Genomic DNA, 26986 nt, shown 5'->3' with positions numbered 1-26986 from the left:
TGTTTGAGATGGGTCTCACTTTGTAACTTTGGCTGGCCTGGAGCTTGCTATGTAGAACAGGCTGATGTCCACCTCACAGGTACCGGCTTGCCTTTGCCCCGAGTGCTGGGATTTAAGGGCATGCTACACCGTGCCCCACTCTTTTTTTTTTTTTTTTTTTTAAAAGACCTATTTTAACTGTGTGTGTGTCTGTATGTGACTTTGTGTGGGTACGTGGTACCCAAAGAGGCCAGAAAATGATGGATGCCCTGGAGCTGGAGCTCGGGTGGTTGTCAACTGGGAGCTGGGAACCGAACCTGGGTTCTCTGCAAGAGTAGCCATCTCTGCAAGAGCAGCCAGTGCTCCCGAGCACTGAGTCATTCCTCCAGTCCCACCTACTTCATTCTTTGTTCCACTTTCTGGGAGTAGGCATTCCCTCTAAAGCAAGAACAAACGAACATTTCTGAATTTTATTATTTTTAGGGAAGACACGCAGTTTCACAAGAAACAATGATTTTTCTCAAACAATAGAAAAAAGGTCTTTTTGAAAAATCCACTGTCTTAGATGAAAAGTCTACCCAGCAAGCACTGGGGCAGTTCTGAGAGTAGAAACCAGTGTGGTGGAAGTTACTTATAGGAAGTTCAGTGCAGAGGTCTCCACAAGTCCTGATTAGTTCTGTAAGGCTCCATTGGGCCAGCTCAGGGTAACAGTGGGAATGAGCTCACAGACAAAGGCAGGCACCAGTTCCTCTGCCGGGGATGCAGGCTGGCTCACTCCCCAGGCGGCTGCATCTGCTTACAGAACTCATCAAACTGCTGCTGCTCCAGCTCCGTCATGACTCTGTTGAGAGCATAGATCTGAGTAGAGAAACAGAGACATTAGCAATGGAAGCAGCTGTAGCCATGCTAGAGGGGCCGGGTGGGCAGCGACCAGGACAGGATGGCAGCTTCCATCCAGGGACTGAGGAGAGAGCACAATGAGGCACGGGGCTTGGTCTTTCTGGATGGTCCCTGACAGCTGTGAGGGAACAGCACAGGGTCAGTCCTGGGAACTTGGAGTGTGTTAATGCGGAGTATACATAAGGGAGCTGGGGAGCTAAAAAGACAGGACTGTCTGGGCCTTAAAGCCACTCCAGGGAGTCTGGAATTTCACCTGCAGCTCTAGAGAGCAGCAGACATTGGTGGAATGCAGGGACAACCTGACTATCTTTGTAAAAGATGTCTGGAGGGCAGTAGGGGCGGTGGACAGGGGGAGTCCAGGGAAGAGGCAGTGGGAGTATACACAGGGGAGCTGGGGAGCTAAAAAGACAGGACTGTCTGGGCCTTAAAGCCACTCCAGGAAGTCTGGAATTTCACCTGCAGCTCTAGAGAGCAGCAGACATTGGTGGTATGCAGGGACAACCTGACTATCTTTGTAAAAGATGTCTGGAGGGCAGTAGGGGCGGTGGACAGGGGGAGTCCAGGGAGGAGGCAGTGGGAGCATGGCCTGGCACAGGTCATTTACTAGGGAGAAAATCTTGAAAACACTCTGACCCCCACATATGTGCCACGTCACACACATTAATGTAGTAAGGACAAATGTCTAGGAATAGAGAACCAGTCACAGAATATAGTGTCCACCACCAATTTAAGAAATAGAACTTGGGGCCAGAGAAATGGCTCATGGTTAAGAGTACTTGTTGCTCTCGCAGAGGATCTGAGTTTGGTCCCAGCACCCACATGGTGGCTCACAAAACTGTCTTTAACTTCAGTTCCAGGAGATTCTATGCCCTCTTCTGGCCTCCACAGGCACTCACATGCTGCACAGACATGCATACAGGCCAAACACTCATAACAATAAAGCTATCTGAGAGGCATTTGGCAGGTGGACCTCTGTGAGTTTGAGGCCACTTTGGTCTACAAAGTTCTTGAATAGACAGTGATACATACTAGAGCCCCTGTTTCAACAAAACAAAAATCTTGAAAGGCAAAAAGAAGGATAGAACTTGGGGCCAGAGAGATAGATGGCTCAGCAATCAGGAGTGCTACTGCTCTTACAGTGGGACTGGGGTTCAGTTCCTAGCACCTATGTTCCAGGGATACACACATACATATACATAAATAATAGTTTAAAAAAATCTTAAAGAAAAAAAAAAGGCTGGATGTGGTGACTCACATCTTTAATCACAGTACTCAGGAGGCAGAGGCAGACAGATGTCTGTGAGTTCAAGGCCAGCTTGGTCTACATAAAGTGTTCGAGGCCAGTCAGGGTTATGAAGAGAGATCCTGTCTCAAAACGAACTAAAATGAACTTGAAGCCAGATATAGTAGCACATGACTAAAAATCCAGAAATATGCAAAATGAAGTGACTTTGTGTTACCCTATGAAATACTACTCAGGAGTACACACTACAGAGGTGGTAAGTTCATATAAAACAGCAATGGGATAATTAGCATAAAATTTAACTAGTCACGTGAACACGCACATCATCAGAAGTAGTACTGGGGCTTCCAAGTTACTGGTCTATTTCCTTCTTCCCCACTCCTCTTTCCTTCCTTCCTTCTCTTTTTCTTTTTTGAAACAAGGCCTCACTATGTTATGCAGGCTGGTCTTGAACTTATGTACTTATCGATCTACCTCAGTCTCTCAGATGCTGGGACTACAGGTGTGTGCCACTAGGCTTGCCTTCAAGTTGGGTTTCTTAGGCTGCGTGGTAGATATGAAGGTGTTTATTCTTCTTTAAACCATACATAATTACATTTATACTTTATATTTAAAAGGCATAAAAGCCTCTGCCTTGTATGTCTGATCTTGCCAGTCTTTGTGATCTGCATGTTGCTTTCTGTTCTGGGACTGACAGGGATATTATGTAGCATTCTAGAGATCTCCCAGTCAAAGAGGCATAATGGCAGGAGAGAGGGGACAGTAAGCAGGGCAAGAAAAGGTTTAAGATGTCCAGGGTACCTGAGGCAGGGAGTGAGACTCTGGGTCTGCAAGTCTTGGGGTCACAGCAGAGCTACGATAAGCATAGATAAGTCACTTCAACTCCAACTGAGACTCCAACCCCAGGCACGCCTCTCAGCTCTCCTGCACAGCTAACTTTCTGCAAAGACATAGCTTTATCCCTTCCTTCCCGAGGAGGTGCTGCACATTCCTATGGAAGATTCCATTCCATTCCAGGGAACACGGACAAAATAGCAGGACAGCTTTGGGGGAAGCAAATGGACTGGGCTGGGCGTAGGCTCAGTGGTAGAGCACAGGCGCATACAGGCTCTGGGTTCACGCCCCAACCAACACCATAGAAACAAAACCAAGGGGCCACAAAGTAAGAAGCACTTCTCTGACCACAGGTCTGCCCTCAGGAACAGCTGGACTCCGGCCCCAGCACTTATTCCAGAAGGATTCCCAAAGGATAAAGGGGAAACAGTAACACCTGCTTTGACATTTGCTCACACATGTGCAGGCCCGCCTCAGGCTGACATGAGGAGCTACAGGTGGCAGCTGCTGCCAGCATGGACATCCAGTCTGACATGCCAGCAAGCAAATTACGGACACAACCAGCTGCTCCTTCTAGGTCCACATGGTGACTCCAGGTCATGATCATTGCTGGTTATCAAACGCCTGCAGCGTGCCAGGCCCTGTGGTAAGTGCTTTACCTATGTAATTTCTACTTCAACTCTTCATTACACTGTGAGGTAGATCCCACCACCCTCATTTTACCAAAGAGGCGTCGAGGAAGGGATGTGCACAAGCATCCTTTCCCAGATCACCTGGGAAGAATGCATGGAAGCCAGATAAGTAGATGCTAGGAAGGACAGAAACAAAGCCCTCCACGTCTAGCTTTCAGTGTGTGCACAACAGTTTGGGGGTGGGGGTGGGGCACTGTTTCTTACAGCACCCTCAAACTGCCTGCTAAGGCACAAAGCAATTAAGATCAACAGCTTGGGTCTGGGTAAAGCCATGACACATGTGTTCACAGAATGGAAGGCTTCTGAAATCACTAAGACTACTGGAATGCATGCCCCAGGAAGGCAGCACTCTTCTCTGTCTTGGCAAGGCATGTGTCCACACACTTCTGCCCACCCACAGCAGCAGCTGGATGGTTATTTAATAAATGGATCCAATAAACAAAGCTTGACAATATCAACTGTCAGACCAAAAGGAACAGGACATGTCTCGCACTGTCAACAGGAGTGCCAGCTTGAGGAATCCTCTGAAAGCCATTTGCCAATATCTAGAAGAAATGATTGACACCGGTAATTGCTCTAGTCAAATACCCGACAGGAATCCTAGCAGAGGTGCCAAGGAAGCATCTAAAAGGGTCTCCCCCCACCCCCACCATACAAGTGTTTGTAAAAAGCAAAACTAAGTAATTACAACACCCATCACAGGAGGAATGGGTAGGCATCCTAAATGAGGTGGTCCAGGGGCTGGAGCGAGGGCTTCGTGACTCAGAGCCCTTGCTGCTCTCCCAGAGGACCCTGGGTCCACACGGCACCTTTGTCAGGTGGTTTATAGCCACCTGTAACTCCAGCTCCAGGCATCCGATGGGCTGTGTGACCTCCAAGGGCACCTGAACTCATGGTCACATATCACCACACACATAATGAAAAACACATCTTTTTAAAAATATGTTTATAATGTAGACACTATAAAGAACAAAGAAAACAGATTCTTAAGAGTAGTATGACTATCTCTAAAATGCCATGCAAACAAAACATACTCGCACAGGTAATGTATTCATCTATTTGAATGGAAATGCATTAAACAAAAGGGCTTAGCCACAGAGAGGGAGAAGAGGTATAGGACAAACAGTCAAAGGAGATGTCACATTTCTATGTGGCTTTATTTATCTTAGGAAAATTCTAGGAAAATGCGATACTACTACTAACCACTACCAGTCTGAGAAGCTGAATATGCAGGTGTCTCCTGTACTTTAAATGTCCTCACAAGCACACACAACAAAGAGGCAGAAAAGACCAGCAAGCGTTTCCCTAATACTGGATATTAAAATACTCGTGTCTGGATGTGGTTCCTTAGCCATGTAAACATTTTAAAGCCTTTTATCTTTAAATGATTGTTAAGTGTTGAGAGAACAAAGAAGCACACTGGTGGGCTCATAGCTTGGGCCTTTACACGGTCATGAGCAGACACTTAAATCTGCTGTTGCTGTAGCTGTGGTGGTGGTGGTGGTGGTGGTGGTGGTGTGTGTGTGTGTGTGCCACAGCAAGTGTGGAGGTCAGTTTTATGTAGACCTTCTCTTCTTCCGCATATGTATGGATTCTCAGGTTGTCAGGCTTCTCCAGTGAGGGCTTTTTCCATCCCGCTCACCAACTAGATACTCTCTGCACCAAATGCCCATGTGTACCGGGTCACGGGTCACACTGGCACTTCAAGCATTCTCCTTCATTCATTTGTTCATTTTCTCCTCCCACCCTGATCCCTCTCCCACCCATAGCTACCCTCTTCTCTTTTCATGCATTCCTCAGATCACTAACACAAAAGCTTTGCGCCAGGAGGCAACTGGAGACCCGGTCCAGCTTGGGATTCTGACACTAACTTGGTATGTGACTCTGGGCTTCCGCTTCACCGTTTGGGACCTGGCTGGACTCTCTCCCTCTGGGGGGACCAATGCCTGGGACAAGCAGGGACCCCTAGTAAAGTTTCCTCTGCTGGTTTTTTTTTTTTTTTTTTTTTCTTCCAGCACCCTCTCCAGCTCGCTCAGGCATACAGAGCTCCCTCCTTCATCTCACCTCTGCTCTCTGTCTTTGCTTCAGCTCCTGCTGGGCAGATTTCTGCTTAGCCTTCTCCACTCTGAAGGCTGGTTCTTTAACTTTGGATTTTTCTTTCCGGGCAGGTGGATCCATGGTTTGGCTTCTGAATGCTTCTTGGTTAGCTCTGACCTGATGGTACAAAAAGAGAACCGCTTGCTAGTCCTTTCTCCCAACTCCCTAGCTTGGCAGGTGAGGCAGGGTGCCCTGGAGTCCCACTGCCAGCACCTTGCTGTGCGTTCCTAGTCGAGTCTCCTCACTTCTGAGTCTCAGTTTCCTGCACAATGGGACAGTAGTCATTTCCTGGCCATTTCCCTACCAACCCCGGGTGAGCAGCAGATGAGAAGGCCCGAGAAAGCAGCTCCAACCCGGGGGCGTACGGTAGGGCCGGGTCTCAGAGGCCGAGGGGCGAGCCACTCGGTCCGCGGCAGCCCCCTCTGCCAGCCCCGCCCGCCCGCTCGCCCGCCCGGCCCCTCCGTAGCAAGATGGCGGCTCGGGGGTCCGTGCGCTTCCTTACCCGGCCTCGGGCTCACGGCCTCCGCCACGTCGTAGACAAGCCCCCACGCGGGGTTCACCCTAGCTCCCCCCTTCCGCGGGACCGCAGCGCCCAGCCCGCTGCCCTTGGACTGGGCGGGGCGCGCCGGGGAGGGCGGGGCCGCGGCCTGAGGTGCCCCTCCCGCAGGAGCCACTGCGCCCGCGCAGCGAGCACACCTGGGCGTGGCCGGAGCGGGAGGGGCGGGATCGGAGGCGAGTAGGGCGGGGCCTGGGGCTGGAGGGCGGGGCCTGGGGCAGGGACATTCTTACAAGTAACCAAAGCTTTTCCGGGCTTCTAGTTTCTGGGACAACTGCAAGGCTTTGAAAGGCAGAATCTGATTCCTGTGGTTGAAATTGGCTAGCACTGGAATTCTGAGCATCAGGTTCTAAATCAAGAAAGTCAGGACTGCTGATTGCTTCCTTCCTGATTTATAGATCTATAAGGAGGATCAAATGGAATCCTGTTTACCACAATGCTTTGAAAGCTTTGAAAAAAATGATCTGTCTATCTATCTATCTATCTATCTATCTATCTATCTATCTATCTATCTATCTATCTATCTATCTATCTATCAATACAGGGCCCCTAGCCCAGTTTGGTGGTGCACATCTTTAATCCTAGCACTGAGAAGGGGAAGCACAAACATCTCTATGAGTTGGAGGCCAGCCTGGTCTACATAATGAGTTCCAGGCCAGCCAAAGCTACACAGTGAGACTCTGTCTCAACAAAACAAAACAAATTCAGGGCCCAGAGCATGTGCTAGGCAAAGCCTTCTATTACTGAGCTATACCCTCAGCCGGACAGAAATTGTATCAGTTAGGTTTTCCATTGCTGTGAAAAGACACCATGACGAAAGCAACTCTTATAAAGGACAACATTTAATTGGGGCTGGCTTACAGGTCTTGAGGTTCAGTCCATTAGCATCATAGCAGGAAGCATGGCAGTGTGCAGGCAGGCATGGTGCTGGAGGCCAGAAGAGGATATAGAATCCCCTGGAACTGATATTAAAGACAGTTGTGAGCTGCCATTTGTGGCAGTTGTGGGTGCTGGGACCAAAACCAGATCCTCTGCAAGAGCAACAAGTGCTCTTAACCACTGAGCCATTTTTCTACATCTTGTTCTGAAGGCAAATAGGAAAAGACTGTCTCCCACGTGGCTAGGAGAATAGTCTCGAACCCCAACCCCACAGTGACACACTTCCTTCAACAAGGCCACATCTCCTAGTAGTGCCACTCCCTGAGTCAAACATGTTCAAACCACCACAGGAATCAGAAGTATATCAGCCAACACACACACACACACACACACACACACACACAGAGTGTGAGAGGTGGAAGTAGAGGGAGAAGGAGGGAGAGAAACAGCCCCACGGATAATCAAAAGGGTGTAAACTAAAATTTCTAGCTATCATTTTCATTTGTTATGTTAGCAAGAAAGGTGCCAAGGAGGAGAAGAGCCTGAGAAATAACAATAACTGCTTCCCTTGGGGCTTCCTCTGTTCTAGGCAATACTCTGAGGCCATTGCATTATTAAGTCCCCTGTTCCTCATAAAGATATGTGTACCAATATGATTTCTAAACAGGAACAGGCATGGAAAAGTTAAGTCCAAGATTACCCAGCTAGTAAGTGCTAAACAAGCATTTTAGACAGGGTTTAGAAGACACTGGCCTCTGGAGACACATTCAGACCTGCTTTTTAGTCTCTCTGTCACCCTTACTCCTAGCACTCCAGAGGGAAAGGCAAATGGGTCCCTGTGTGTCCAAGACCAGCTTGGTCTACCTAGCAAATTCCAGACCTGCCAGGGCTACCTCCATTGGGAAGCCTCCATGGGCACTGAGGTGCTTTCAGTCTAAGTCTGAGTTGTTACATTCTTTTCAGAGTCCAATCCCGTACTAGATCTCAAAACCTTAAAGCTGGACACAACCACACGAGTGTGCACACACACATAAACACACACATTACCACATGCTTCCATTTTTAAGAGGTATCAAAAAAGAAACATAAAGTGGAGCTTGGGGGAGGGGGAAAGAGAGTTATTGATCAGTGGATATAGAGTGCATTCTGCAAGAGAGAATTCTAGAAATCTGACGCATGGCGATGTTCATAGTTCTGTACGTAGACTTTAAAATGACTAAAATGCTATGCCTCTGATCCCAGTTACTAGAAAAGCTGAGGCAGGAGAATCACAAGTTGAAAATGTCAGCCTGAGCTACATATAAAATGATTTCAAGATCAGCCTAGGGCAGATTATGGTGAGCCTGTCTCAAAGAAGCAAGAGAACTGGGGATCTAGCTCAGTGGTAGAGCATGTGCCACGGTGCTCAGTGGTAGAGACTGCAAGTTCAATGCCCAGTACCAGAAGAAAGCAAAACGTAAAACGGCAAAGTGGTTTTCACTCCAGTTTTTAAAAATTGACTCAAACCATTAGTTTAAGCAATTTCACTCTGAAGGAGTTGTCACAAGTAAATGACCAGAAGCAGCTCTGTCTATAAAGGGGAAGCCTGCAACACCCAGCATCTTATCATCAGAGTTAAGATGAATAAATGGGGGGGGGGGGTGCAGAGATGGCTCAGTGGTTAAGAGCACTGACTGTTCTTCAAGAGGTCCTGAGTTCAATTCCCAGCAACCACATGGTGGCTCACAACCATCTACGATGGGGTCTGATGCCCTTTCCTAGTGTACCTGAACAGAGCAATGGTGTAATTTTATACATAAAATAAATATCTAATTTAAAAAAGATGAATGAATGAGCTGTTTTTCAGCACTCAGGAGGCAGAGGAAGGTGGATCTTTGTGAGTTCAAGGGCAGCTAGGGTTACATAGAGAGACCCTGTCTCAAAACAGAAGCAAGCAAATAAACAAACAAAATGGATGGAAGAGTAGCTATAATAAAATTCAACACAACCATTAAAATAGCACAGGAGATTTATGATATAATACAATGCTTTTCAGACAGGCAGATTCCCTAGAGCGTGATAACCAGGCAACCTAACCACTTCAGAGGGCCCAGATTCAGTAAGAGACTCCGTCTCAAAATATAAGGTGGAGTTCAATTGAGGAAGACACTTGACATTGACCTCTGGCCTCTACACATACACACACACACACACACACACACACACACACACACACATACACACACACACACACAACCATACACATGCATGCATACACACCCACGCACGTACACACCATTGCTTTAGTATATTAAAACTTAAAAAGCCACAAAGAACATATATTGTCTAATCACCGTATTTTTTAAATATTGTTTTAAAACAGAAAGTGGCTGGGCAGTGGTGGCGCACGCCTTTAATCCCAGCACTTGGGAGGCAGAGGCAGAAGGATTTCTGAGTTTGAGGCCAGCCTGGTCTACAGAGTGAGTTCCAGGACAGCCAGGGATACATAGAGAAACCCTCTCTGGAAAAACAAAACAAAACAAAACAAAACAAAACAAAACAAAACAAAACAAAAAACAGAAAGTGGGAGAAGGCACAGCAAAATTATTAATAAATCTTGTTTTATTAGTAGGGCTTACAATTGTCTTGTTTAAGCTTTCCTGTATTTTGTGAATTTTTACAGTGGATATTTATACTTCAACAGCCAGGAAAAAGTACCAGAGTCAAGCGCTGGGATGAGTGTCTATAATCATAGCACCCAGGAGAACCTCAGTGTAAGGCCAGCGTGGAGTATGCAGGCAGACTCTGCCTCAAATAAAGGAGAAAAGACAATAAACGTTCTTTAATAGTGCCTCGTTCAGGAAACCACAGTTATGTAGCTGGAAGTCCAGACCTTTGTCAATAAACCCCTTAAAGCAAAGCATGGTGGGCCTGAGTTTGTAAATGGCTGTACTACCACCACTCACGAGGCAGATGCAGGAAGGTTAGGAGTTTGAGGTCAACCTGAATTATGTAGTAAGATACTGTCTGAAAACAAAGCAATTAAAACTCGGGAGAAGGGACATAGACAAAGACTGAGTTATGACTCAGTTATGACTGTCAACAGATGGGAGACGTAAGCTCTAGCATTCTAGGGTGAGTACATGTATGATTGTTATATATTCAGGTTAACTAGGAGAGAGAGCAGTTGGAGGTTTCCTAATATGAATGATGATGATGAGGAGGAGGAGGAGGAGAGAGAGAGAGGGAGAGAGAGAGAGGTGTGTGTTGGAGATGAACACAGAGCCAGGTGAATGAACTAGCGCAACCCACCTCCATTCCCAAAGCAAAGTGTAAGACAAGTCCTTTAGTGCAAGGATTTACAGAAGAAGATCTAGGAGAAGAAAAGGGTTTCTTTAGTCCGGGGAACAAGTGGGAAATCTTGGAGGAGTTATGTAGTAAAGCTGGCTCAGGGCTCCTCCCGTGATGCCTTACCTACAGTGAACTTTAGGGATGACCACAGGCCACGAGCCTTTGCATAGAATCTCAGACAGTAAGCAAAAAAGCTTCTGGAGCTCTACAGCTTGCTGACAAGTCTCAGCTACACTGAAAGTGACAGCTCAGCCATCAACAGGGGACACAGTTCAGGCCACCACTGGAATCTGCTAGATTCGAAACCCAGTGATGACTGAAAAAAGAAACCCCGGGGACTTCTGAGTGACCAGTGCATTTTTATAAAAGTCCACGTGCATATTTGGTGTTGCTGTGAGTACAATCGATATGAAGAAGGCTAGTCAGTTGGGGAGGGTGTGACGTGAGAGGAGGGGCGGGAAGCAAGTTGGCTTGTCTGGAAGCATATATCAAGGTGTAGCTGGAGATAAAAGCCGTGGCCGGTTGGTGGGTATCTTGAAACCAACCTTCTAATTTTTAAGTCAAAATTTAAAAGTTAGTGTACAAAGGGATGGGTTTCTTGGTGGCAGTTGCATATGTACACATCATTACACTTTGTTCTTATTCATTCCCCCACCCAGTGTCTTCTCACACACTCCCAACCCCTTCTTACTGCTCTCCCTCCTCCCCAATGCTCCTCCCTGTGCTTTCAAATTGCCCGTATTACTTTACTCTCCCCTGGCCTTTTATGGTTTCTTTCTCCTCTCCCATGGTCTCCTTTTGACTTTCATAACCTACACGTGCTTACACACACACACACACACACACACACACACACACACACACCCCACAAACCCCTAAACATAAATCCCACATATGGGAGAAAACTAATCTTCCTGAGTCTGCCCTATTTCCCCCAACATAATGGTCTTCAGTTCCATCTATAAAGCTTCTAATTTATGCTTATTGGGAAGTACAAGAGAGCAAGCCTTCATTTTTAAAAAGGAACAATGGAATCAAATTTTAGGAGTCATGGTTGTCACCAAGCACTGGGGGAAAAGAGAGTTGGGGTAAAGGTCCTTCTTTGCCGAGGCAGTAGACGGGTCCCTTGCTTTTGGGGAGCCTCCTTTCTGAACGCTCGCTTTATCAGGGGTGGGCAGACAGGGCGTTGCTTGTTTGTTTATAGGGACAGTCAGAGGCCCTCTGTGGGGTAGACAGAGAGAACCCTTGGCTTTGAGACTCTGGCATCAGACTAGAATATGAACTTTTTGCAGACCCATCTCTTGAGATCTTCCTGGCACTCTTGCCCGATGTCAGACCACCCTGCCTGTGGGGAGCCCAGTGTTCCCAGGTAGGAGGCCCCAGCTCTGCCGCTAAAGGACACAATCTCCACCTCAAAGGTCAGTTCTCTTCGGTCTCTTTTCTTCCCTTAGTCTGTTTAGTTCTTTAAATTTCTCAGGATCCTCAAGTTCAGTAGGGAAATAATCTTTCTTTTTACAAAGATCATCTTAAAGGACAACATGGGACAATGGTTAGCTGTCACTTAGGAGCCTCGAATCCAAGTTACCAGCGTGCTGTGCCGGTTCTGTCTAAGACTCTTACTTATTGTCACGGTAGTCATTAATAATACAGCAGATGTGCAGTTCGGCCCCACCATCTGCTGGGTCCCGGGCTGGGCCATATCAGGCTGATCATTTATACATGTGTAGGGTCTTCATAAGTTGCTCAAGATTGGCAAGAGAATGTCTGTTGGAATCTTTTTTTTTATTTGTAAGCTTTAAAAATCAAACTAGTTCAAACTTAAAATGTGACTGATTCTGACTGAAGGAACATACTTTCAACTTGTGTCATGGGGAAAAATGGCTACTATATAAAGATCTATTCAAGCTATTAAGAGACAATAAGTCAAAGAAACAGCTTAAAAATATTATTTTATTATAAAATTGATTAAAACTTTATTTAACTTGATATATTTCACTTAAGGCAAGGCTGTGGGAAAGCGAGAACTTTTATGTTGACTGATTGATTGATTGATTGATTGATTGATTCATCCCTTAGGACAATTTGATGGTGAAAACATTCCTATTTTAAAATTAGGAAACTCAAAGCCTAAGAGTTAAGCAGTTTGCTTTAATTTACAGTCTCATTTAGTTGGAGACTCTGCTACAACCCTTAGGACTAAGACTCCTAATTCTAGCCACCAACCACTGTCGTCTGTACTGATGATCAACCATACGGAATTATTTCTAAAAATTCTCACAGGTCTGTGTTGGAATGCTGAAGCGGCTAAAGAAACATGTGGTGGCGTGGAAAATGTGTGTAATGCCACACTCACGGAAGATGTCAGGTATCAAAGCAACATGACGGGTTTATGCTTTTAAAAAAGATTTATTTGTTTTTACTTTATGGGGACAAGTTTGTCTGCTTGAGTGAATGCGTGCTTAGTGCCTGTGAAGGTCAGAAGAGGGCATTGGATCCCCTGGAACTGGAAGCTACAGATACTGGTGAGCTGCTATGTGGGTGCTGGAACTGACCCAGGTCCTCTGCAAGAGCAGGCAGTAGTCTTACAAGCTGAACCATCGCCCCAGCACCCCCGGGTTGTTTTCTGATAACTGAAGTGATGGGCAGGGTGGGAACGGGTGGAGAGAATTTGGAGGTGATCTCCTCTTGGACTGCTTGCATTTTCAACTTCCTCCTCAGTGTGGCAGGACAGACCACGCTTCCTCCTAACTGCCTGCAGTTCAGGCAATAGCAAGTGGGTGGGCAGAGCTTCACTAGGGAACTCTCTGGGGTCTCCCACCGCTAGAACACACCGTGCTTTGCACCTCTGAGCTATGATATCTCCGTTGAGTTTAGTACACATTTATCAAGCACATTTCTCCAGGCATCTACAGCCAGTGCTCGATGCATACTCTCCTCCTGAATCTGTCCACCTGCCTGTGAAGAAGCCCTGCCCCGACAGATTATTGCCATGGCGGCAAAGATATCACACAACTTTGCTAGAGATGTGGGACTAGCAAATAGAAATAGGTAAGACCTGAGTCTAGGTCTAGTCAGCTAGCCCCAGTGTCTATTTGAAGGGTTGGTTTCTTTATGTTGGAACATGATGAGGACTTTGCAGCCTTGGTTGATTGTCAACTTGCAAGGCTGTCAGCGAGGCTGGAGATGCTGCTCAGCAGTTAAGAGCACTTGTTGCTCTTGCTGGGGACCATTTTCACAACCACCACTATCTCCAGTTAACAGGGGAGCCGGCACCCTTTTCTAGCCTCTAAGGGCACCTGCACTCATGTGGTGCACATGCCTCCCCCATATATACATATAATTAAAAACTACTTTAAGAAGAAGAGTTTCTGAGGATTTTAGTCACATTGTCACAGGAGGAGTAAGAGTGGTATTACAAGGGAGTAGGGAAGGGGAGCTGGGTTTAGAAGCACATGTCCTTGCTCCAGCTAGAACTCATCAGCCCTCTTTTGATGTCTGTCCTAGTTCATATGGAGAGACCAAGTCCCTGTGGTTCCTGGCTTGTCGGCTGTCTCTTCACCATAGCTGTCTTCCAGCCGCCTGTTCAGGTGTTAGGTAGGAGTTTTGGGTCTTTCTCTGCCTGGGAGGTCTGACAGGGATGAGGCATGGCTCTGGAACTTGGCTCTTCTTGGGTTCTGTTTTCCATTCTCCTTTCCAGGATTGCCCTTCTCTAAGGAACCCCCCTTTCTCACTCCTTCCCAAACTGTCTCTAAAATGTTTTTCTCCCCCTCTTTGGTCTCCGTCACACAGGGGATGCTGGCAAGGTCTACATAGCCCCTCTTAGGGACACAGCCAACTTGCCCTGCCCTCTCTTCCTCTGGCCTAACATGGTACTCAGCGAGATGAGGTGGTATCGGCCCGGACACCTACCTCGCACCCAGGCTGTCCACGTGTTCCGGGACGGGCAGGACAGAGATGAAGACCTGATGCCAGAATATAAGGGCAGGACGGCACTGGTGAGGGATGCCCACAAGGAAAGCTACATCCTGCAAATCAGTAATGTGAGGCTCGAGGACCGAGGGCTATACCAGTGCCAGGTCTGGGTCGGAAACTCAAGTCGAGAAGACAACGTGACCCTGCAGGTGGCAGGTTAGCACAGGTTGGAGGGGCCCGGGTCATTTGTGACAGCTGCTTTATCAGCCTGGACTTCTCCAGTCCTGTCCATTCAACTTAGTGAAACCCTGACTGGTGTTTTGTTGTGAGGAGGGGAGGAACTTGGACTTTGGAAAACATTGTCCAATATAGGACCTGGATAAGCACAGTTGGTGACCTGTAAACTTGTTAGCTCAGACAACAAAGGAAGCTTTCTCTTCTCCGCTACCAAGAAGCTCAAAATCAGCTGGGCGTGGTGGCGCACGCCTTTAATCCCAGCACTTGGGAGGCAGAGGCAGGCGGATTTCTGAGTTCGAGGCCAGCCTGGTCTACAAAGTGAGTTCCAGGACAGCCAGAGCTACACAGAGAAACCCTGTCTCAAAAAAACCAAAAAAAAAAAAAAAAAAAAAAAAAAAAAAAAGAAGCTCAAAATCAGGGCTGCAAGGAAAAGTCCTCCAGGCTCAGAATTCCCAGCTGTGACAAGGATTTGCTGCACAGCTCCTCTCTGAGTTCTGAGTATGTAAAGGGCCAGAAGGCAGATACTGCTTCTCAAACCATCTTCAGTGTTTTTTTAGAAAAGTCAGTCTACCTCAAACCCAGTCCAAGTCTCTGCGTTTGTTCCATGTCAGCTCTGTGAAGTCACCCTAGATCATCACTTTGAAGATTTATTTGTTTTTATTCTATGTGTGTGGGTGTTTTGCCTGCATGTATGTCTGTACACCATATGGGTACCTAGGGACAACAGACACCAGAAGAGAGGGTCAGATCTCCTGGAACTGGAATTAAAGACATTTGTGAGTTGCCATGTGGGTGTTGGGAACCAAACCTGGGTTCTCTGGAAGAGCAAGCAGTACTCTTAACCCCTGAGCCATCTCTCCAGCCTCTGATCACCTTTTGATTGCCATTTGGTTACATGCCCCAGAGGGATGAATTCCTATAAAACACACAGTAGTTGGTAGACTCTTTCAAATCGTGGAGTCCTTTAAGGGTAAGTCATTATCAACTGGAGACTGGGGTCCCCAGATTGGTAGTGTGATGCTGGTGTTGTCCTGAGTGAGTCTTGAACTTTATATGGATGAACCGTTTTGTGGTGAACCGAGCAGCTGTGGGCAAGGGTAAGAAGGCATATGCTCTAGGTCTGTTACCAGCTGTGGCTGTCCATCAGGGAAGGGTGGAGGAGTGGAGGGCAAGAAATTGGCTAGGACCATGCCCTTGCCAGGGCCCTGCTAGTCAGCTGGATTGCCTCAGTCAGGCAATCTGTCTTCTTCAGTTTTAGGTTCTGATCCCTACATCCACGTGAAGGGCTATGATGCTGGGTGGATCGAGCTGCTGTGTCAATCAGTGGGATGGTTCCCAAAGCCGTGGACTGAGTGGAGAGACACTACGGGTAGAGCGCTACTCTCCCTTTCAGAGGTTCACTCCCTGGATGAAAATGGGCTGTTCCGAACAGCAGTGTCCAGCAGAATCAGGGACAATGCCCTGGGAAATGTGTCTTGCACTATCCATAATGAGGCCCTTGGCCAAGAGAAGACGACGGCCATGATTATTGGAGGTAATGCTGGGATGCATATAAGCTTGAGGCTCCTAAGAGGCCTGGAGGAAACCCCTACCTCAGTGGAAACTTTATAAGGAATTTTCAGGGGTGAGAGAGATGGCTCAGCCGCTGGGGCACCAGGCACATGCATGGTACATAGACATTCAGGCAAACAAAACACCCATACACATAAAATTTAAACATTTTTTCAAAATTTCCATGAATTATATCATATTATAGCTCTAAGAATGTATATTGGAAAAAAAGAAAAACTTGGAAAAAGGGAACATTTTAGAGAGATCAAAACAATGGTATAGAATCTCATAAATTATAGAGAACTACTGCTAATATTTTTGGGGTATGGCTCTCAAGACTTACATGTATGTACCTCTGAGGAGTGTGTGTAACAGCCCTGGATAACCTGAAAGTTTCTTTGTAAACCAGGCTGGTCTCAAACTCATAGAGATCTGCCCGCCTTTGCATCCCGAGTGCTGATATTAAAGTCATGTGCCACCACTGCCTAGCTATATGCCATTTTTCTTCTATATCTTTAAATATCTTTTCATAACTTGATTTTTTGGGGTGGCATAGAATTTTATTGTGTGTCTATAGATTAAAACAAATTAAACAAAGGCTGTGTTTGGAAATCCAGATGCCTTGCCATCCCCCCCCCCCCTCATGTTATAACTAATGACATAGTGGACATCTTCATACCTCTTTGGGAGCCGATTCAGAATCACATCCTAAGGAAATGGAACCGCTGGGTTAAAAAGTGTGACACTTTGAAAAACCCTCTAACTATGGAGCCATGTAATAAAATGAGTTGGTAGAGCAGCCTCCTGGACATCTGCCGGTCCCTTTCATTGTTCTTCCCTCTATGCCCTTCTCCTCTTCTGACATTGCCTCTCCCTAGCATAAGAATTTAAAGTAATATATTTAAGTCCTTCCCCTCCCCCCAAGTCCCAGGGAATTAGGACTCTTACCATCTCCATTTTATAGATAAGTTAAGCCAAGTTGGGAGAGGCTAGGTCTCTTGCCTAGAGCCACCCAAAGGCTGAACAAGAACATCCAGCCAGCTGGGACTCTCCACCACTTGTCACAGCTCCACCCCTTTCCTGCTCTACCTGCGGGGACACAGACCTCAGTCCCACACCAGTGGCCTGGAGCACACTGTTGCAGCTGAGCCTGTGGATGCATACCAGAAGAAGGCAGACAGGACTCATGAGGGACTGTTGATGATTATTAAGGAGCACACATTTAGGACTGTGAGGTCCCTGGGAGTCCTTGTCAGTGGAGTTAGAGAACAGGGTTAGTTTGTGGTTGAGAAGCCTTTGTAAAATATGAGCACCCCATTTCACTTTGCCACCTGGAGTTTGAATTCCCAAGAGAAGCAAAGAGCTTCATCAGTCTTGGCAGGACTCTTCCTAGAGGCAATGGGACAGCAGGATGCACCTGAGCCATCTGTCCTTCGAGGCAGGGAGCTGCTTGCAGATGTCTCCCTGAGGGTGGTCATTGGTGATCTTTGTTTCAGCCCCAGAACGAGGAAGTCTGTCCTCTCCAGCGGTGGCTCTTTCTGTGGTCTTGCCCGTCTTGGGGCTCCTCATCCTCCTTGGCATCTGGCTCATTTGTAAACAAAAAAAATCAAAAGGTAACTTGGCAGTAAGGGAGCTGTGGGCACTGGTGGGGAGGGCTGGGGGGTATGGAAGACTGTGACTGCTCTGGGGAAAGACCCACAGGAGTAGATGTGGACACAATATTTGCTGCAGGTGGGAGACCCTGCCAGTTGAAAACTGGGACAGCCACGTGCCAGGGAATCACATGGCAGAGGGAGGGGAGTAAGCTGTGGAGAGGCTCTGAGTAGAGCTGTGAATTCTCAGCCTTTGAGAAATTAGATCTGAACCAACCCTGGCAGCTTTCTAATTAACTAAGAAATTAGAGCTTTCTAATCAGGAAATCCAATTATATTCATTTGGATAAAACCCTCATTTAAAATGGTTGCATTTCTCAGGATCTTAATTGCAAAGGATTTGGAAAGTTACATAACCCAACACTTCCTCCTCCATCTGAGGGTGTGAAGACTGTGATCTTTTCAAATGGCCATACACCTATATTGGCGGAGGGGTCAGTCCTATTCAGACAGCTCAGACCATGTTTGGGCAGCAGCATGGAGGAAAAGGCGCTTCCTCAGCTGAGCTCACTCTCTCCTCTCTCCCCTTCCAGAGAAGCTGCTGTATGAGCAAGCGATGGAGGTAGGTGAGTGCCCTGGGCAGGGGTCAGGGGCATGCTTTTGTTTTGTTGATTTCTGTATCACCAGTGCCCACAGAACTAAACTTTGTCCCTGAAAGTTTCATCAACCTCTGTTTGTGTTGATGGAGGAACCCAGTCTTTTCTCCTAAAAGAGATGGCAAAGCAGTCAATGGGGACATCCTGCTCAGAATCATGCTTTGACGTGTGCTCTTCAGCTACTGTGTTGTGAAGAGATCAGAGGAGTAAGACAAGACATGGGAGACAAGTTGGGTTTCCATTTTTGTTGTTCCGAAGAAAAATGATAGACCAGATCAGGTGGGGTGGAGCTGAAGGTGGCAGAGTTGGGCAGTTCAAGGGCTGATAAAACCAACAGGGAGTAGGGACTCTCCACAGAAATGGCCACGAATCTTATTTGCTTTCTCTTTTCTTTCTCTAGAAAATCTTCTGGAAGACCACGCCAAAGAAAAAGGTATGTACAGAGTGCAAGACAGGGAACAAACGCAGCATTCTTTCTACTGATAATCAATACTAGCCGTCCCTCCACAGTGCAGAATGTAGTTTCCAGTGTCAAGGGGCAATGGAATTGGTGGCAGTGGCTGAGGAGATGCCAATACCCCAAATGCATGGGTCTGGACCATCAAACTCCCTTCACCAGTCCTTCTGCCAGTCATTGTAAAAGGAGGACTGCATATGACTGGAACATTATATGAACAAAGTTACATGGGATGCATAAGAATCTTGGGAATCTACATGACCTTGACATGGAGAGAGGTGATGTGGTGCCATGGAAGGACCTCAGGCTCTGGGGTCAGCAGTACTTGGCTCAGCTTACTACATCTCAGCTACTACATCTTGGCCTTGAGTACTTTGGTCTTGTCCAGAGCTCTGGACTCCTCATCTGTAAATATAGGGCAGTAAGTTCTCAGTGTTAAAAGAGAAACCTTTACAAAGATCTGTCACAGGATCTGGGGCACCGTTTCCTCAATGCCACGCCATTACCATTAATCGAATGAACGTGTGCTGGGGCCCACCCAGGACAAATGTCAACAGACACGTTTGTGAAGTCTTGCTGGAAGGCACATCACTGACTTGACAGCTCATAGTTGAGTGGTGTTAGGCTCTGTGCCTCACTCTCTATCTCTCCATCCTGGAGTTGGAGTGTACACTGCACACTGTAGTCACACCGATTGTTCTGCCCAAGGGGACTAGAGGACAGTATGATGGCAGGGGACACTGTCTTAGAAACCCAGACAGGCTTGAGTTGGAATCTTGCCTCCATGGTCAGTTACTAGCTAGATGACGTTGAGAAAATTCCACGTCCTTCTGAGCCTCAGCCCACTCTCTGCAAAACAGGAATAGTAATTCCATGCATGCCACTGTTAAGAGGTTCCACATCATACTCTGTAAGGGCAGGACATGGCGAATGGAAGCACTTAGTCGTGAAAGTAACAGCCATCAATCCTAAGCTCCTGAGGAGCTGTGGCATGTTTAGCTTCACTGTTCCAAGCCCAAGAACCTACCTTGAGTCTAGCCCTTAGCTTTTTTGGAGCCTCTCAGATGCATAGTTTCAATTCTTTGGCACGAGCTCACACACACCAACACAAACTCACACACGTGCGTGTATGCACATGTGCTTGCAAGCGCACATGCAAATATGGAAACAGACAGAGGAAGTGAGACCAGACAGATACGATTGGAAAGAGGAACGAAAGTCTGGGGCAGCTGGCCATCAGGAAAGTTGTAAAAGCTCCCTTGGACTCCCAAGTCTGACCTTGGGAACCAGGGGTTGGATCCGGCTGGAAGCAGCCCTGTTCCGTAACTTGTGGGGTGGTGGAGTGGTAGGCCTTCCATGGCCGCAGAGATGAAGGGAGAGGCTCTAGTTGCTCACTCCTCTCTCCGTCTCTCTCTGTTTTTTTTTTTTTTAGGAAGACTCCACAAAGCCCTCAGTAAGTTTTGCTGAGTTCTATTGCACCTCCTGCTTTCTGCGGCCATCTCTGCTGTGCGCTGAGTGACTCAACTTTCATTATTTGGGTAGGGGGAATAGAGTAATTGAACTACAAGGAGGTTTCCTGGCTCTTCACAGCCCCTTTGTGAATGCTCTCTGTATCTGTTTCCTGCATAACGCTTACATAGCCTCTAAGTGGGAACTGTTTTACCAAGATGTGTGTCTCTCGAAGCTGAGGCCATCTGGGAGTCCTTTGTATTCAGGCCTCGTATTACCTTAGGCAGCATCTAGAACAGTTGAGTCTCTACGTGAATCTGACACAGTCCTCTGGATTCTCAGTCACTTCGTCTTTGGGAACCAATTTTTGACATTTAATAACAATAATAACAACAACAATCCTGCCAGATATAATAGTGCACAACTTTAATCCCAGCACGCAGGAGGCAGAGGCAGGCAAGTAAATCTTTGTGAGTTCAAGGCCAGCCTGGTCTGTCTATCACGTTCCAGGCCAGCCAGAGTTACAGAGTGAGACCCTACCTCAAAAATAAAACAAACAAAACAAAAAACAAGAAAACAAACAAACCTGAAGATATGTAACAAATCTATATATTTTACACAGAGAAAATATACATGCTAACAAGAGAATGGGTGATAGTTTTAAATAAACTTATATTTTATTCTATAATGTCTTCACACCCTTATTTTGTCACCTACAGGTGAGACAGGCAATATTTATTGGGTCTGTAGATAAGATTTACCTTAGAGGTTAAGAGCACTGTCTGTTCTTCCAGAGGTCCTGAGTTCAATTCCCAGCAACCATATGGTGGCTCATTACCATCAATAATGAGATCTGGTGCCCTCTTCTGGCATGCAGGCAAACATACAGGCAGAACACTATATACATACAAAATATATACATACATTTTTTTAAAGGTTTGGATCACATAGAAATTTGGGGACCATCTGTCATATCTCTGGGGACCCCCAGGCCACAGCTGGGAGCTATCACCAGTGCAGACAACATTATGGGGAAGTCCTAGGACGTAGCTGCTTCTTATCTGCTCTAGGAATGTGGGTGTGAGGGACAAAGCCTTGCGAGTGGGTAATTGACCTTGTTCTGATGTCCAACTGTTTTTATTCTTCAGAGAAACTCCGGAGTGAACTGAGTAAGTGACCCGTGTTTTTATCATGTCCACACTGTTAGATCTCCTGCCCAGTAAGTGCAGAGGCAGACAGCTCACCCCCACCCCTGTTTCTTCTTCCCCAGAGTTGAAAAGAGCGGCGGCCAATGCAGGTGAGATGCTCTCTCCCGGGATTTGGCTCTGGTCTCTGGGTGGCCTCCATGTCTCCTCAGCTTTAACACCTCCCTTCTTTGCCTTTCAGGCTGGAGAAGAGCCCGGCTACATTTTGGTAAGTTAATAACCCGGTCTCATTTCAGAGTCCGTCCTTCACAAACTCTGCCACTTAGGTTTCATCCCGTTCCATCTGGATGCAGACTGTACATTTGTTGTTGTTGTTGTTGTTGTTGTTGTTGTTGTTACTGTCACTATGTAGCATAGTTGGATCAAATCTGTGATTTTCCTTGGCTTCTCTTAAAGGACTGTGACCCAGGATATATATATATATATGCCAAGTAAACCCTTTCCTCCCCAAGTTGCTTTGGTCATGGTGTTTTGTCACAGCAATAGCAATGCTAACTAACGTAGGAGGAAAGGGTATATTTGGCTTACAGCTTACAGTTAATCATCAGGCAAAGCCAGGGCAGGAATATGGAGGCAGGAACTGCAACAGAGACCATGAAGGAGTGAATTCTGCTTACCGGCTTGCTCCCTATGGCTTCTTCAGCCTGCTTTCTTATACAGTCAGGACCATCTGCCTAGGGATGACACCACCCACAATGGGCTGAGTACCATCACACCAACCATTAATCAAGAAAATAAACCCAATAGCAAGCTAAGCGGATACAGGCATTTTCTTAATTGAATTTCCCTCTTTCCTGGTTATACAAGCTTAGTGGTTTTTAGCCTTCCTCATGCTGCAACTCTTTAAATACAGTTCCTCATGTTGTGGTGACCCCAACCATAAAATTATCTTCATTGCTACTTCATAACTATAATTTTGCTATTGTTACTAATTGTACTGTAAATATATGCTACGCAGGATATCTGACATGTGACTCCTCAAGTAGTTGTGACCCACAAGTTGTTATCTGCTCTAGCTTGTAATCAGGTTGACAAAAAACCTAACCAATGCAGGGTCTAACATCCAAGTCTAGACTTTTTTGTTTTGGCCTTTTGAGACAGAGTTTAATGTAGTGCTGCTGGCTCGTTTCAGACGCTCTATGTAGCCAAGGGTGATCTTTGCTACTACTGATGCTCTGGTCTCTACTCCCAAGCACTGAAGTGAGTTGCCCTGCCTGTTTTATGTAGTGCTGAAAGTGGAGCCTAGGACTTCATGCACACCTTTCTACCTACAAGCTAGAAGTCCAGTACACACATGGAGGAGGTCGGGAGAAAGCCATAAATTAATACAGATTAATGATAGTTTGCAGATAGCCAGACTATTTTTTCCCCTCCAAATCTACTGGGAGATTCCTTAAAACATAAATCTCTCTTCTCTCCTCTCTCTAATTCTCTGCAGTGGCAGTGACCCTGGACCCTGACACGGCACATCCCAAACTCATCCTGTCTGAGGATCGGAGATGTGTGAGGCTCGGCGACAGGAAGCGGCCTGTTCCTGACAACCCAGAGAGGTTTGATTTTGTTGTCAGCGTCCTGGGCTCCGAGTATTTCACAACCGGCTGTCACTACTGGGAAGTGTACGTGGGCGAGAAGACCAAATGGATTCTTGGAGTGTGTAGTGAGTCTGTGAGCAGGAAAGGGAAGGTCACGGCCTCGCCTGCCAATGGCCACTGGCTTGTGCGACAGAGCCGTGGGAATGAGTATGAAGCTCTCACGTCCCCACAGACCTCCTTCCGCCTCAAAGAGTCCCCGAAGTGTGTGGGGATTTTCCTGGACTATGAAGCCGGCATCATCTCCTTCTACAACGTGACTGATAAGTCCCACATCTTCACTTTCACCCACAGTTTCTCGAGCCCACTTCGCCCTTTCTTTGAACCTTGTCTTCACGATGAGGGGAAAAACACGGCCCCTCTAATCATTTGTACTGAGCTTCAGAAATCAGAGGAATCGATTGTCCCCAAACAAGAAGGAAAAGACCGTGCTAATGGAGACGTGTCCCTGAAGATGAACCCATCCTTACTGTCCCCTCAGGGTTCTGAGCTATTTCTGCTTAATGATACCTGGCCCTCTAACCTTGGCCCTGCCCTTAAGGGCCTCAAAGTTCCTTCTTTGTAGGGCTGTGCCCTGTGCTCCACTCTCGTGAGCATCCGGCCTGGCACAGGCTCCTGGCCCAGCATCTGTTTCTCCAGTACCTCATCTCCTTGACCCCAGTCCAGAGCCTTCTGTGGTTTCTCTTCTGCTTTTCTCCCAGGGCTCGGTTCTGAACTCTGCCTTGTTCTTGAGACATCCCCATTGCCCTGGAAGATGACTTTTTGAAATCAACAAAATGCACTCGGGCCAGGTTTAGGAGGAGACCTTGGATGTAATGCAGGGGGACTCCGTTCAGGCCAGGGGAAAGGGCTCTCTCCCTGAGGGAACCTTGGCACCAGCTTCTCTTTGTCAGCCTGATCAGGGGTTATCAGGTGTGAACTTACAGCCCCCAGACCCAAATGTCTTCCACCAGAGACTGTTTTCTTTTCCCCCAGTCAGGCCTCTAACTCGCCACGCCAGCTTTTTACAAGTATGTATCTTGAGACTCACACATCCTTTCTTCTCTGTTCAGGGTTAGAGATGGAGGGGTAAATACTCCATGGGTTTCTGTTTTCTTCAGGCTGTTTACAGCAGAGTTTCGAGACACCCAGAGCTGTTTTCGACAGCTAATTTGAGATGGAGACATCCAGAATGCACATGGTTTCAAAAATTAAGTTACCTACATCATGACAGGAACCAGAATCCCAAGAAACCTGAACACAGGCTGGTAGGAACAGCTGTAACCAAAGCAATCCAGCTGTGCAGCCCTGAGCAGATGAGTTACTCTGCAGTCTGTGGCTATGGCCCTTCTGAAAACTTCCTGACATTCAGAGAGGCCCAGTGAGAAAAAGGTGGCAGTTTGAACTACTCACGTATACCCACAAGACTATTAGATTTGACAACAGCCTCCAGGTCAGAGATTATTGAATTCAAGAAAGTTGGTCTTGTTTTAAATAAGACACCTTACTGCCAGGTATGGTGGTACACATCTGTGATCCCAGGTGGATTATTGGAAGATATATCTGTGTAAATGATAGACCAGACTGGTCTCTGTAGTAAGTTCTAGGACAGCCAGGACTTTGTGGAGAAACCTTGTCTCAATGCCATGTCCTCAAAATGAGATAAGATATCATATTTGGAAGATTATAAGGTGAGACAACAAAATAATGAATTCAGGGCTGAAAAGATGGTTCAGCGATTAAGAGCTCATTCTGATCTTGCAGAGGACCTGGGTTTGCTTTTCTAGCACCCATATTGGGCAGTTCACAACCACCTGTAATTCCATATCTAGAGGATGAGACTTCAAGCCTTCAAAGGCACCTGCAACTCGCTGCACATGCTACACATCAACACACACACACAGACTTTTTTTATTAGATATTTTCTTTATTTACATTTCAAATGCTATCCCCTTTCCTAGTTTCCCTCTGAAAACCCCTTATCCTCTTCCCCCTCCCCCTGCTCCCCAACCCACCCACTCCCACTTCCCGGCCCAGGAATTCCCCTATACTGGGGCACAGAACCTTCACAGGACCAAAAAACCTCTCCTCCCATTGATGACCAACTAGGCCATCCTCTGCTACATATGCAGCTAGAGACACGAGTCCCTCCTTGTGTTTTCTTTGATTGGTGATTTAGTCCCAGGGAGCTCTGTGGCTACTGGTTAGTTCATATTGATGTTCCTCCTATGGGGCTGCAAACCCCTTCAGCTCCTTGGGTACTTTTTCTCTGGCTCCTTCATTGGGGACCCTGACACACAGGCTTTTTAAATTAAATACTTAAATAATGAATCCAAGTTTTGGATGTGGATTGGGGAAAGAAGGCAAGGCACTTTCAAGTCATACCCACATATGTGTTTCGGCCTGTTTGTGGAGTTATTAATTACAGATTTGCAGATGGGAAGGCAGCTGGACTCTACAGGAACTAGATCTGCTACAGGCTCTTTCCAATAGAGCCTATATTAGTGTTCCCTAGAGAAAGAGAACCAACTGTGTGTGTGTGTGTGTGTGTGTGTGTGTGTGCGCGCACACACATGCAGACACAGTAAGAGATAGAGACAGAAAATAAATACGAGACTGAAGTTGGCAGGTCAGAGTACTAGAAAGAGACAAGTTTTAGTTGCAGTGTAAGGTAGGGAAAGAGTTGATATCCGTCTAAAGCCCGACAGGCAGCGAGACTCTTCTAAGGTCTTCCACTGGTCAGATGACGACTCCCACTGGTTGGATGACTCCCACTGGTCAGATGACTCCCACTGGACTTAAGGAGGGTGACTGCTTTACTCAGGCTACTGATTAAATGCTAATCTCGTCCAAGCTCCTCTCACAGAGACACCAAATGTGATGTCTGACCAAGTGTCTGGGACCTTTGTGACGGGTCAAAGTGATATGTAAAATTTGCCATTACAGTACCCAAAAAGAATATTTTGTTTGTCTTTGTACAGTTATGAAATATACCCTTTAATACTTATTGCTTGGTATGTTGTCTTCATTATGAAAGAGGCTGTGGAGAAAACACATTACGGGGTTGGTTTCTGAATAGCTCAGCCACAATTCAAGCAAACTTTAGACATCATTCATAATAAACCCAGTTTTACTCCTGAGTCTGACTTTTGATGTTTTATTTTTATCAATTTATAAACTAATAGTGTGTAATAGATACTTACACGTCACACACATCCTCAGCTCCAAACATAATTGCTTGAGTAGCCAATCCTATTGGCTAACTAACTCATGCTAGTCTTACCTATTGAGAGAATTTACCAATAGAGAATAGAGCTATTTGTAGAAGCAGGAAATGTTTGTCTGTGTGTCTGCCTATTTGTCTGACTGTCTGTCTATCCACTCAGTCCTTATATCCTTACAATAGTTGTGCTAGGAATTTTATAGAGGAGAGAGGTGGGATTATAAAACTTGACCCTCTCTTTTTTCTTTCCTGATTTTGTGTGTGTGTGTGTGTGTGTGTGTGTGTGAGTGTGTGTTCTTGTGTGCAGGTTCTCAAATTGTCCAGAATTGGGCATTGGATCCCTTGGATCTGGAGTTACAGGTGGTTATAAACTACCTGATGTGGGCGCTGGGAATCCAGGTCCCCTGAAAGAGCTGTAAGTGTTCTTAATCACCGGGTCATCACTAGCTCTAAAGCTTTACCAGCTACAAAGACAACCATTGAAAGACCACACAAACAGGAAAAGCTCGTAGTTAGCTTACACATCAACTTTCTTTATCCTCTTTATCTTTCAAGTTCTTAATCTTTATTGTTCTTCAAAATAAAATCTGGGAAAAACAACAACCAGCCAACCAAACAAAAACCAT

At 46.5% G+C, this 26986-nt stretch overlaps 2 protein-coding genes across 18 annotated transcripts; one reads left to right on the top strand and one right to left on the bottom strand.

Annotated features, from left to right (window-relative positions):
- Nucleotides 1-435: 435 nt before the first annotated feature.
- Nucleotides 436-6424, bottom strand: Svbp (small vasohibin binding protein). Of its 2 annotated transcripts, none has more exons than NM_024462.2 (3): nucleotides 6248-6424; nucleotides 5713-5862; nucleotides 436-837 (listed from the first exon to the last, which is right to left on the bottom strand). In NM_024462.2, the coding sequence occupies exons 2-3, from the start codon at nucleotides 5824-5826 to the stop codon at nucleotides 751-753; spliced, it is 201 nt and encodes a 66-aa protein (NP_077782.1). In that variant the 5' UTR covers nucleotides 5827-5862; nucleotides 6248-6424; the 3' UTR covers nucleotides 436-750. The 2 variants fall into 2 exon arrangements, with proteins under 2 accessions (NP_077782.1, NP_001034087.1); NM_001038998.2 differs by lacking the exon at nucleotides 6248-6424 and adding an exon at nucleotides 5959-6209.
- Nucleotides 6425-11720: 5296 nt separating this feature from the next.
- Nucleotides 11721-26277, top strand: Ermap (erythroblast membrane-associated protein). 16 transcript variants are annotated; one of them, XR_376323.4, is made up of 13 exons: nucleotides 11721-11928; nucleotides 12791-13032; nucleotides 14015-14104; nucleotides 14300-14638; nucleotides 15912-16193; nucleotides 17707-17823; nucleotides 18396-18424; nucleotides 18859-18891; nucleotides 20348-20368; nucleotides 21513-21533; nucleotides 21635-21661; nucleotides 21751-21777; nucleotides 23008-23046. XR_376323.4 is itself a non-coding variant. In XM_006503141.4 (13 exons), exons 4-13 carry the CDS (start codon nucleotides 14020-14022, stop codon nucleotides 23721-23723), a joined length of 1743 nt encoding a protein of 580 aa, XP_006503204.1. In that variant the 5' UTR covers nucleotides 11722-11928; nucleotides 12791-12875; nucleotides 13413-13558; nucleotides 14015-14019; the 3' UTR covers nucleotides 23724-26277. The 16 variants fall into 16 exon arrangements, 11 of the variants coding, with proteins under 11 accessions (XP_006503206.1, XP_006503207.1, XP_017175737.1 ...); XM_006503141.4 differs by lacking the exon at nucleotides 21513-21533 and adding an exon at nucleotides 13413-13558 and having other exon boundaries at nucleotides 11722-11928; nucleotides 12791-12875; nucleotides 18396-18428; nucleotides 21572-21661; nucleotides 23008-26277; XM_006503139.4 differs by having other exon boundaries at nucleotides 11722-11928; nucleotides 18396-18428; nucleotides 23008-26277.
- The last annotated feature ends 709 nt before the right edge of the window (nucleotides 26278-26986 follow it).

This window comes from Mus musculus, chromosome 4, assembly GCF_000001635.26.
Source record: "Mus musculus strain C57BL/6J chromosome 4, GRCm38.p6 C57BL/6J".
In the NCBI taxonomy this organism is placed as follows: domain Eukaryota; kingdom Metazoa; phylum Chordata; class Mammalia; order Rodentia; family Muridae; genus Mus; species Mus musculus.
Note: the sequence above shows the minus strand (reverse complement) of the source record. Positions and strands in the feature narration are given on the sequence as shown.

Bases quoted from the DNA above. Each gene is read 5' to 3' on its own strand.
- Svbp (NM_001038998.2), bottom strand. From the start codon at position 6,030: ATGACTACTGTCCCATTGTGCAGGAAACTGAGACTCAGAAGTGAGGAG. The intron at 5,863-5,958 runs GTGCTGGCAGTG...TTGTACCATCAG, and splicing joins GACTAGGAACGCACAGCAAG to GTCAGAGCTAACCAAGAAGC. The intron at 838-5,712 runs GTGAGATGAAGG...TTCTCTACTCAG, and splicing joins AGCAAAGACAGAGAGCAGAG to ATCTATGCTCTCAACAGAGT.
- Ermap (XM_006503138.4), top strand. From the start codon at position 12,900: ATGCTTTTAAAAAAGATTTATTTGTTTTTACTTTATGGGGACAAGTTT. The intron at 14,639-15,911 runs GTTAGCACAGGT...TGTCTTCTTCAG, and splicing joins CGTGACCCTGCAGGTGGCAG to TTTTAGGTTCTGATCCCTAC. The intron at 18,892-20,347 runs GTATGTACAGAG...TTTTTTTTTTAG, and splicing joins AGACCACGCCAAAGAAAAAG to GAAGACTCCACAAAGCCCTC.